This window comes from Heptranchias perlo, chromosome 4 (assembly GCF_035084215.1).
Source record: "Heptranchias perlo isolate sHepPer1 chromosome 4, sHepPer1.hap1, whole genome shotgun sequence".
In the NCBI taxonomy this organism is placed as follows: Eukaryota; Metazoa; Chordata; class Chondrichthyes; order Hexanchiformes; family Hexanchidae; genus Heptranchias; species Heptranchias perlo.
In genome coordinates, this window is record NC_090328.1 from 137555876 (window position 1) to 137568310 (window position 12435).

The 12435-nt window shown below is 39.9% G+C and overlaps 1 protein-coding gene across 8 annotated transcripts in view; it reads right to left on the reverse strand.

Annotated features, from left to right (window-relative positions):
* Positions 1–5896, reverse strand: part of LOC137321296 (nuclear factor 1 B-type-like) — a 333533-nt gene extending 327637 nt beyond the window's left edge. For 4 of the 8 annotated variants that reach the window (XM_067983674.1, XM_067983671.1, XM_067983669.1 and 1 more), the window contains exon 1: positions 3837–4473. In XM_067983674.1, the coding sequence (XP_067839775.1) occupies positions 3837–3872 (36 nt within the window). In that variant the 5' untranslated portion in view covers positions 3873–4473. Of the gene's footprint in view, positions 1–2121; positions 2712–3836; positions 4474–5593 lie in introns of those variants that run through there. The other 4 variants (XM_067983675.1, XM_067983672.1, XM_067983670.1 and 1 more) reach the window with 2 other exon arrangements.
* Positions 5897–12435: the final 6539 nt, after the last annotated feature.

Genomic DNA, 12435 nt, shown 5'->3' on the forward strand with positions numbered 1-12435 from the left:
CTGGCATATTTTTCCCCTGAAATATTTCAAACTGCATTTTTGTTCTGTGGCATTTTACGGAAAACAAACCTATCTCAGTTAATCTTTTCAGCACGCCAAACAAAACAGAAAGAAGGAAACACAAAAGTGTTAGCAAAACAAGTGTACAACTGTTCTCAATTACAAAAACCACATCATTTTTCCATCTTCATGCACAATTCATACACTTAAAATACCTTTTCTTCAATTTGTTTTCAGCTAAAAATGTAAAACCTTTACAGTTTTCTGATCAATGACTCACAAATCAACGGTACACATTTGAGCACTTAAATTTTAAAAAAGCCACACTGTACTTTATTTTAGTAGTTTTAGGAATTAGGAGCTTTACTGAGTTTATAAAGTTCATTACAAGTATTTTTAATCTATAAAGATAGAGTGAAAATGGAGCTCGATAAATAAATTTAAAGCACAATAATTTGACCAAACAGAATTGGTTCACCTATTTAATTTACTTTGTTGCATTTTCCACCAATACGTAACAAATCTCTGTAAATATAACTGACAAAATGTAACAAAGAAATGTCGCTTAAAACAGCTAGATATATAAATTTGGGATTGGGATCATTACTACTGGGTGCTTTTTTGTGTGTTAATTTAACATACCTTTTACAAAAGGAATCCTTATTGCTCTTACCCACAACTACCTTGAAAGCAAAAATTAATTCATTTTACTGAGAGGTAGCAGCCTTTATAATTGTCACTCAAAATACATTTTGTTAAGAGCATAGTAATATTTATAGCAACTACTTGAACCATTGAATAAAACTGCAATTGCAATATTAGAGGAGACTTGAAAGTTGCAGACTAATTTTTTTGTTTGCACCTCATCTATCAAAGCATTTGTCTGCACGGACATATAAACTTAAAGGAGGTACATGTAAAAAGTTTAATTGAGGCTAATTATGGAAACAACTACATGATCAAATTATTCTAAATGCATCCTGTCGAGCAGCTCAGGTGCAACTTTCTTAATTTTTAATATTTTTATATCTCTTATCTATTCTCTGAATATATTTTAAACAGATTGTTGTACATATAATCACTTCTACAAACAATTACAATGTTTCCCCCCCCTCAAAAACCTGTCCTTCCAATGTTGGATGATCCAGTATTTACTCCTCAAATCGAAACATTGCTATATAGCCAGGCTGAAGTACTTTACACAGAAATTAAAATAAATGTTGTAAGACTCGTGCTCTGTATTTCAACCCCTCAGACCTTAAATTAGAACTTTTCTATATTGTTGAATATAAATTTGTGAAAAATAAACAGATGTCGAACTTCAAAAATACATGATAAATTACATTTTAATTTTAAACTAATGTACTTGCGAACTGTCAGTAGTGCCCTGCTCCACTCATAGAAGTATTAAAATACATAGAAATTAATGGTCATAAGTCTTTTGTTCAATTACCAGATATACATATATTTACGGACCGTTAAATATATAATGGCATGTTCGGAAACTGGCCTCAAATACTAATTAGAAACTTCAAAAAATACACAGAACCGTAACAAAAAAAAATCCCTTGCTGAGGTCAGGTTAACCTTTAGTTATGTTTAGTCACATTAACGGGAATGCCAGCAACTATATTCATTCTGTTACTAAATGTTTCATCGGCGGTATCGAAACTCCAGAGAGGGGCAAGAATGTAATGTAATTAACCGCGGGGAAGGAGTTTTATTATATATTTTTTAAAAGCTTTGAAAGGGAGGGAAATGTCTTTGGGTCATAAAAGACTAAAATACATGTTGTTAGCCCCCAAATCAATGGCCAAAAGTTATGAAGCCGCGTTTTGCCCCTGTCCCGCTGCACCGACCGCTTTCTATTGAGTCTGGCGAGTGTGGAAAGTGAGAGTTTCCGATCCGTTCACTCGCTGCCAGTTTTGCCCCGAATCTCCAGCAATGATCACTTGGCTTTTTACTGTGAATCGGCCGGTTTCTGCACAGAAATCTATCACTGTGCTGCTTCAGGGAGAAGCTCGCCGCGATCTGCAATCACTGTTGTGCAAACTGTAAGAGAATTTAAAGTAAACTCCCCCCCCACACACCAAAAAAAAAGTTATTAAAAAATATTTCTACCTGCGTGAGACAAATCGGAGAATACATCATCACGGTGCCAAAAAAAAAGACAAGTCAAACCCGCGGGTAAGTTGCAGCAGGTCTTAGGGAGAGGAGGTTCTCAGTAACGTGTTATCCATTCATTTACTTGTCGAATAAAAAAAACCCTCTCTGATGTGGAGAAGTCGCAAAGTCTGCCGGTATTCGCGCCTAAAGATCCGATGGCAAGTTTCCCAAAACAAAAAGCTGGAGTGAAGATTTCGGAATTTTCCACTGGGATATCCTGGATCTGTTTGCAGTCAGTCGAATGGTGCAACAGACCAACCTGTCAGCGCTGAACATCCAAGTCCAAGAGCACAAATCCACAAATCGGTGTCAGGCTGTGAGCACGGACTGTGTCCCGGGCCTGGCACTCACACTGAGGGGGGGGGCTGGCCAGGTACAAGGGCTGATCGCGCCTCTCCTCTCCACTCCTGCAGAAAGGTGCGCCCTCAGGACCGCTCTGCCCGGCTCGCAGATTTTACAGATTTATTTATTATACAAACTCAACCTCCTCTGTCGCCTCCTCCTCCCCTCACACAGCACACACGCGCATTCCTATCCACCAACCCCTGATCTTCTCCGCTATTACAAAAAAAAAGAGACCGCTTTCCCCCACCCCCCCCCCCAAAAAAAAACAAATCTCCGATTTTGTCAAAAGCTGTCGCAGCATTGTGTCATTTTACAAGCGGAAGACTTTGGTCCAACCCCTGCCGCACAGACAACAAAATGGAAAATACCCCAGATCGCGAAAGCGCCAGCACCTTAAGTGAAGGACCAGGCAAAGTGCGACTTGCACCACAGCAGCATCCCCCGTCGCACCATTTCACAAAGTTTTACTGAAAACCCCAAAAATGGGCCAGGATTAGCGTCCAGCTTCAACTCAATGCCCCTGGTAACCCACATCCGAGCACGCAGCCCCTCAAAACTTGTGCACATCCTATGATTTATTTTTTATTAATATTATGATGGGTTTTATTTGTATTGGGAGTCCTTACTGGGCCCCGCTCTATAAGATTCCAACACGTTTAGAGATAATTATAGTTTACTGGGTAGAATTAATCCCAAAGAACAAACCATCGGTCTTGTGGTGTGGTTTCCCTTTAACTAATGACTTCACTAGGTTCGCAGAGATTAATATTTTGAGTCTACGGAATTATTTTATTTTTGCCCCCACCGGAATGTGATTTGAAATTTACATTTACACAAATACACATTGATGCCGTAAATAAAACGGTGAAGTCAGAACCATTTCAGTAATTGTTAGAAATTGTAATGTTGCAGGAATGGGAATCGCACAGTTAATGTCTTCTTTTTAGAGTGCATTTTTCTAGTTATATACGGCCATTCGCTCACCGTGTCTGCTTATGGTGATAGTGGTTATTATGTTTGATCTATGGGTATCTGGTTACATTCCCTCGCTTTTTAATGTCTCTGATACCCGAGCTAATATCATCCGGCATTAGTCAGTTTCCTTCTCTCCGCTTTACAGTTGGGTGAAGCAACAGCCCTGACGTCAAAGTTTCAAACTAGAACAAAATGAATTCAGTTCAGACCTGTGTTTATTTTTTAAATTAAATGTTATTTTAAAACTAGCGTTTCTTTGCAATTCAAAAGCGCAAGTTACGTGCGGGAGGAAGACCCATTAATAAAACTGGTCCTAATCTTGCAAAGCACACGATCAAAATGTTACTTACAAGGGCGTAGATACCTTGAAATCGATCTTGCTGCATTTGGCGCCCTTTTTAATTACTGTAACGTATTACTTTTTTAACTGTACTTCACGGTAAATTCAAATTAAACTAGTCCATTGACTTTGAAGCTTGATGAATTCTCTACTGACGCTACTTTCACTCCTTAGATTATACTGTACTTAAACAAGTTTACAACTTTCCTTCAATCCAGTTAAGTAGTCACTGCATGTACAATGGGGCTGTCATTAAAAAGCTAACATTTCAGCGAATCGGTGTACTTTCACCTAAAAGAGGCTTAATTATTAACAAAGAAAAGACATCTAGTAATTTGATTTTTTTCCAGAAAAGTGCACCTGATCGAATTGTTGGTGTAGCTGTTTTATCCAGGGCAGGATAACAGAGGTTTTAAACCGTGCCAACGTCAGCATTAATATTTATATCTAACGTGTTCTTTTTGTAACCCACAGTTCACTGAATCCTACGCAGGTCTTGTTTATTGTGTGCTGTACGGCTTTACGTTTTTAATTTTGCAGTGGGAAGGAGGAAGGAAGGAAGGAAATCTGCAGCAAAAGCTCTGGCAGCTCAGGGCACTTTGTATATGTTCTCAAATTTTCTTTCCTCTAATTTTAGGGAAAACGGATGTTGTATAAATCTGCGCAATTCCACAGGATTCGACAATGAACGTGAGCAAAATAAAGTTAAACTTTAACATATGTCCCAAGCGTAAGCCATGTCAAACAAGGTACCACACACTACTGAAATACATAATTGAGCTTTAAATCGTTTCAACAGGCGCTTTTCTCTCTCTCCCTTACGACTTCTTCTTCATTCTACTTTAGTAAAAAGTTACGAGGTGCTCACGAAGTTGCAATGTGCACTTTGACTGACTTGTTATTAGCGTTTCTGGATGTGTTCAGAACACACGTTTAAGAGCTGATTTCGCCCCCCTCTCTCTCTCCCTCCCCCTTCTCCTTCTCTTTGGCGCCCTTCCTCTGCTGGTTGGTGCGGTGCAGATTCAGAAGTTGGTGAGTTTTCTCGTCTCCTCTCAAGTTCAATGGCAGCCGGGAGAAGTTGGCCTTGCTCGCAGCCCTGAGCATTCCGATCACGCCACATCGGCATGTCGTGTCAAACACCAGACTCTTCCCTCCCCCATCGCCAATCAAACACTATTAATAAGCTATCATTTTAGACCGCCGGTGCATACAAGAGACGTGGTGGGAAGAATGTTTTTAAAAATAGAAATACAGAGGCGAGGAAAACCCGAGGGTGACGGGGGAGTGGGAGGGGGGGGGAAAGGAAGAGAAAAGGGCGAGAATGAGAATTGCAAATAAAAATAGAAGAAAATAAAACGTAAGAGGGGAAAGTAAGAGAATAAAAAGGGCGGACTGCAGTGTCTGGTTTCAGCCAACATAACGTTGCCATCAATCTCAAATTCTTCAGGAGCTGTCGGGCCAAACCAGAGGAAGAGAGAGAGAAAAAAAATCCAAAAGTCGGGAAATCTGCCAAGCTCAGCGCTTTTTGGACGCAAGCACCAACCACTACTGATTCATTACTGGCATTAAAAACACATCTGATAGCAGCATGACCTACATCGGGAAAGCTGGCGATTGCAGACATAAACAATCCAATAGTATCGTCAAAAAATAATAAAATAAATACAAAGTGAAACCAACATTTAAGAGGGCTGGAGCTCTGCAGCCAAGACACAACCTGAGCAAATAATAACATGGAAAAAACAAAATTATTTTTGTAACACATACCATTGCACAATGTTGCAATAAAATATACTGAATTTGCAGTTTGCCTACAACGGCTAAAAGCTTCACATTTCTCCTCAAGTTCAACTGAGCTTCTGCAAAACTGCTAAAAGGCTTTTTCCCCTTTTTCTCTTGAAGTGGCCTTTGCAAACCGGAAGCGATACCTCGACTTAAAAAAAACAGCGGCAAAGTCAAAGTCAGGCAGTTTGCCCTTGCCAAGTCTCTTTTCCTCTCACGATCCTTTTCTCTTCCTCTTTCTGCTGGAATTCTGTACTTGGCTGTGATTTTGACTTGGTTCCAAGAGGCTGGGCGGTGCGTCGGGAGGCCTGCCCCTTCTCTCCCTGCCCGTCTTTACATCCCTCTTTCCGATGGCTCCTCTTTCTGGGGTTTGTTTTCCTTCTCTCTGGATTTTTCTCTCCCTCTGGCAGTGGGTCCCCCTCCTCTCTCTGGCACTGCTTCTCTCTCCCTGTGTCAGTCTGTCTCATTGTTTGTGTCTTGACTTTATCTCCATGGATCACCCTGACTCTTTCAGTGTTTTATCTTTTATGGGGTGTATTCCTTTTTGCTGCCAGTGTATTTTTTCCCCCGCGTGTCTATTCCTCCTTTATATGTTAGATTTCTGTAATTGGCCTTTTATGTGTCACTCTTTCTATTATCTTTGACCCTTTTCTTCCTCTCGGTGGATTTGTCAGTGTTTTAATTTCCCTTGCAGTCAATATGTCACTGTCCTTTCAGTGCTGTGTTTCTCAGTGTTTCCCCTGCCTGTTTCTCACAGCCGCTGCTCTTTCCCCTCTTTTTCAGGCTAGACCCCCCCTCTCTGTTGGCGGGGGAGGGAGGGAGGGTTGAATGAGGGAGAGAGTGGCAGTCTCGGGTAGATAACGAACAGCGTTTCTCAGTCTCTCTCACATTCCCATAGCAGTCCCTCCCTCTGTTATTAACATGGCCCACAGCCGCCGACCAATGAAGAGCGCAGTGTGCAGATTCTGCAGCCGGGGCCCTACCTCTATCGATTTGCTCGAATGCAGCAGGGCGAGAGCTTAAGAGCTATTTAAAACTTAGGTTGTAAAACCAGCATAGGGGAGGGGAAAAAAAAATCTGTTCTGCAGTGTGCAGGATCCTGCTAAGTCATCCTTAACCCGTTCCCAAGGATTACCGTGTCTGGTTTGTGTGGTTTGAAGAGGTTGGGATTCAATTTGTTCCCACCCACACATTAATTTTATCGGTATCTGGTACAATGAGGCAAAAAGCTGATAGCCCAACTTGCAAAACCCGCAGCCGTTATTAGAAAAGTTTCATCCAAATGTAATGTATATTTCCCAACAAGGTCGTTTTCAATGAAGAGATAAGATCGCGGCTAGTGTATACACGTGATGCGTCTTGTATCAAAGACAGTATTGTCAATTGTCAAAACACAGAGTTCAGGAAAGGTCAATTAATATGTTTCTGATAAGGTGCTTTCGAAAGCAAAGACAATTGGAGGTCACCAGTTTATTAGAACATTTTATTTAGAACTATTAGACCAGTTCCACACCATGTGATGATAATTGAGGCTAACTCGTTTGGACTATAACTGTTCAGTTTTGGACCTTCGAGGTTTCAAGGGCATCTATCTATATATATATATATATCTAGCAAGTGGCCACAGAATACAGAAACTATTGCACAATGACCCAACTGCATGAACCCTGAATGAAAAGTTACTCTTTTTTATTGTGAAAATGTTTCAAATAGACCACAATTTGTTCCATAAAATCACAAAAAAGTTTTATGTCATATTTATTTCTATGTAAGTGGAGTGGTACAGGAGAGTCATGTGCAGTGCTGTGGTAAATTGTTTGCTAGTTCTTAAGTAGCCTTGCGAACTGTCATGTTCAATAGAAGATATTTAACAGTTCATAGGGCATCCTTCATTATCTGAATCTTATGATTTTAATATTTCATGAAGATAACACATACAAAAATTGTAAGCAGTTCAGTCATGGGGTTCTTAAAAAAATGATGGTATCAAATTACGAGCAAAAATCCTTTGCACTTTTAGTTGCAATTAGTATCCATTGTAAGTAAAACAAACGTTATTGCTGTGACTGGAACTGTACATCATTGCACTGTACATCATTGCTTATTTTAAAAAAAAGAATGTAAACATAGTAATGGGCTAGAAAGCAATTAGAATCATAGAATGCTATAGCACAGAAGGAGGCCATTTGGCCCATTGTGTTAGCTCTTTGAAAGAACTTCCTAATTAGTCCCATTCCCCTGCTCTTTCCCCATAGCCCTGCAAATGTTCCCTTCAAGTATTTATCCAATTCCCTTTTGAAAGTTATTATTGAACCTGCTTCCACCACCCTTTCAGGCAGTGCATTCCAGATCATAACACTTACTGTGTAAAAGAAATTCTCATCTTGCCTCTGGTTCTTTTGCCAATTACCTTAAATTTGTGCTCTCTGGTTAACTGACCCGTCTGGAAATAGTGTCTCATTATTTACTCTATCAAAACCCTTCATGATTTTGAACACCTCTATTAAACCTCCTCTTAACCTTCTCTGCTCTAAGGAGAATAACTCCAACTTCTATAGTCTCTGCACGTAATTGAAGTCCCGCATTCCTGCTAGTAAATCTCCTCTGCACCCTCTCTAAGGTCTTGACATCCTTCCTAAAATGAGGTGCCAAGAATTGGACACAATACTCCAGCTGGGGCCTAATCAGTGATTTATAAAGGTTTGGCATAACTTCCTTGCTTTTGTACTCTATATCTCTGTTTATGAAGCCCAGGATCCCATATGCTTTTTTAACAGCCTTCTCAACTTGTCCTGCCACCTTCAATGATTTGTGTATGTGCACCCCCAGATCTCTCTGTTCCTGCACTCCCTTTAAAATTGTACCATTTAGTTTATATTGCCTCTCCTCATTCTTCCTACCAAAATGCATCACTTCACACTTCTCTGCATTAAATTTAATCTGCCATGTGTCCTCCTGAAGTCTGTTACCATCCTCCTCACTGTTTACTGCATTTCCGAGTTCCATGTCATCTGTAAACTTTGAAATTATGCCCTGTATACCCAGAACCAGCTCCTTAATATGAGAAAGAAGCAGTGGTCCCAACACCGAACCCTGGGGGGGGGGAGGACACCATCCAGTTTGAAAAACAACCATTCACCACTACTCTCTGCTTTCTGTCCCCTAGCTAATTTTGTATCCACGCTGCCACTGTCCCTTTAATCCCATGAGCTTTAATTTTGCTAATAAGTCTATTATGTCTTTATCAAATGCCTTTTGAAAGTCCATATACACAACATCAACCCTCTCCGTTACTTCATCAAAGAACTCAATCAAGTTAGTCAAACACGATTTGCCTTTAATTAATCCGTGCTGGCTGTCATTTATTAACCCATATTTTTCCAAGTGATAATTAATTTTGTCTCGGTTTATTGTCTCTAAAAGGTCCCCCACCACTGATGTTAGGCTGACCGGCCTGTAGTTGCTCGGTTACCCCTTTTTTGAACGAGGTGTAACATTTGCAATCCTCCAGTCCTCTGTCACTGCTCCTATATCTAAGGAGGATTGAAAGATTGTGGCCAAAGCCTTCGCTTTCTCCACTCTTACTTCCCTCAGCAACATAGGATGCATCCAATCCGGACTGGATTCCTTTTCTATTTTGAGCGCTGCCAATCTTTTAAGTACCTCCTCTTTATCTATTTTTATGCTATCAAATTTCCCTACAAGTTCCTCTGAACATTTACATAAGAATCTAAGGAACAGGACAGAATACAAATTGGGCCATCTGAGCTTAGTTTGAAGGATCTAGTGTTGGCCCATTAGAACCCTTTCACTTTGATGCCTGCATATTCGGGTGAAGCAATTTAGACAAACTAAGTGTTGGGGATTCATTCCAAAGCAGCACTGTGGACGCAGAAGCTTGAGTGTGATGGTGCTCTGAGTTTCCACCAAAAGTGCACTAAGTATAACCAGCTGATGCAAGTGAAGCAGATAAATGGTACTTTGCTTCTCATGGGTCACCCCTGTTTCATCATAACAGGAACAGCAGGAGGCCAGTAAATCATCCATGTGACTTGGAATGAGATTTCCAGAAGATACAAATTCAAGAAAACTCAATTTGTACAGACCCCAAAGCCAAAACATACAAAATAATCTGGACACTCATGGCTATAGGTTATATCTATTCTCTTTATTTTACCTTGAAAGTGTCCTCCCCATAAATGTTATGTGTGGTTTAGCAAGGCTGCTACTAATCATTGAATAATTCACCAACGGGCTGCCAAGTGTTTGTAAAGGACTGATAACTGCATTTGTCCCACAGTGGTCAGAAATATCAAATTATTGACTGCTAACTCTTTTGGAATCTCAGAAGGGGTTTGGTTTTAATTAATTTATTGTACCTGCCAATTGGACTGGGTATAGAAAAATATACAACATTTCTAGCAGCAAAGTTTATAGTAGCACTACCCCAGAAATAGATGTGTTAATTTGGCTATGCCTGTAAGTCAGGATAAAGGGTAGGATTAGAAGGAAGAAATAAAAGGTAATGCTATAAATATTTCCACATTCTTGTTAATTTGTAAATGAAAATATAGGCTGTCTTTATGCTTCTCGTGGAATGTATTTGTTATGCTAACAGGAACAATATGAAATAAATTAGACACAATGTACTTTATGAAATTAGGTTGGTTAAAAAGCAGACATGTCCCTATAATTCTAAAACAATGAGTCACATCTTTATAAAACTCAAGCTGTACATTTGTGATGTTAAAAAGAACTATGACCACTGATTGCTAATTAGGCCAGATTTTCTTATGCTAACTAAATGAATTACTAAGTAAACTTTCCCAATAACTGAAACAACAGAGGAAAGTCTCCTCTCGGCTTCACCATTAAAATCCTTTAGGGGTATGCAAACTCTTATTACCTTTGCAACATTTAAGACCTGCTTTAATGAGCATTATCACCACCATTAGCAACACCACAGGAAGAGTAAAAAAGGTGGCTCTGAATTACAACTGACTGACCTGCCATTGACCCGTTTGGCTCTTAATAACCCCCTCCCCTGCCATGAACTCTCCGTTCCTCTGACTCTGGCCTCAGTTGCATTCCCCCTCGTTTTGCCCCACAATTGGCAACCGTACCTTCAGTTGCCTAGACCCCATGCTCTGGAATTCCCTCTCTATACCCCTCTAACTCCTTTAAGACCCTCCTTAAAACTACCCCTTTGACAAGCTTTTGGACATGCCTCCTATCAGCTCCTTCTTTTGTTTGGTGTCCATTTTTGTCTGATTATGCCTCTGTGAAGCACCTTGTAACAGTTTTCTATGTTAAAGGCACTATATCAATTTGAGTTATTGTTATTGCTTCCTACAGCCACTGTTCATGGACAGGACCAAAGGGCATGCCTGCAAGTATGCTGATTTGCATATGTGGATTGGTTGATTACATTTTGAACTTATAACTTAACTGTTCCACAAGCAAAGTACTACTATATTTATAGTTTTGTATCAACAAAGTTAAGTTAGCGTACTTTCTGTATTAAATGGCTTCAGCAGGTCCCCTAAATTACTTTTCGGTCAAGGATCTCTTCAAGCTTCAAAATTGTTGATCCAAAACTCAGTGTTACTTTTGACCCTTCCAAAGACCGATTCTGCAGATATTTTAAAAACTGCCTTCTTTTTAGGCCCGATGTCTGCCTTGATGAAAGAACATTTTACCAATTTATATAATTACTTTACAGCTACAATCTGTGCTCATGGCCCACAATAAGAACCTCTGGTTTGTTCTTCCGAGCTTTCTTCTCTTTTTGCTCATCTATTCTTCAATCCATAAAATAGCAATAGAGGGCTGACATATTGAAGCAACTTTGTCATAAGTAGTGACTAGTTCTGTTTGAATAACACGACAACTTTAACTAAGGCCAGGTTTATGTATTGAGATTCAAAGATATTTCGTTTTTGCAGCAAGAGTTCAAACTCCACAGCCATGCATTTTATTTACTAATGGTGCTGGCCTCTGCACTTTGCCCCTAGTCCTGGTTCTATGGTTGGCTGGAACGATGGGGAAATTTTGGAGGTCAGCACCGCTACAAAGTGTGTGCACTGCACTCCACTATGAAATCTTTAGATATCTCTAAAATCTATTACATTTGAAACAGAAGCTTTTGGTAAATAGTGTGTTTTAATCATAAAGTTTCAAAGCCAAAGCTGTAGTTTTGGAGGCACTGGAATGTTAAACAGGAGTGAAACAACAGGAGAACTATATCCCCTCTTCCTGATTGTGCACTTTTTTAATAAAACCAGAAATCAATTTAAATCCTACAACTTTTCGTCAGATGGGCAAAAGGAAATTGTATTATTGAACAGATTTGTGCATGACTGACAGACCTGAGGTTTCCCTGCAAGTGGCTGGGGGAGGGAGGGGGGAGTCGGAGGGGTGGGGGGACTGAGGGAGGGTTCTCTTTGTATGAGACAGTTGGAAAGATTGCTGTTTGAGTCATAACATTTGTAAAATTGGAGTCATAACATGGAACTCAATTCTCAATAAAATTAAGCCAGAATTGAAAATAAGTGTGTTGTTTCTGATCAGTTGGAACCATTCCCCTATAGTTCAAGAATAGCATCCATTCATGTTGACCTCATAAGATATCAAGATGCAATTCTGAATTTAAACTTGCTTGGTCTATGACTTTGTTTGGTTAATCAGGGTACAAAAAGTGTTTTTACAATTATAGCATCACACCTAAAAAAAATGCATGCCTGGCTGTAGCATTCAAAAATGAATAGTCTATATAAAGGCTCTGAGTTTTTTAAGATCACATACCCAGGTGCAAGGAAAGCTGGCCA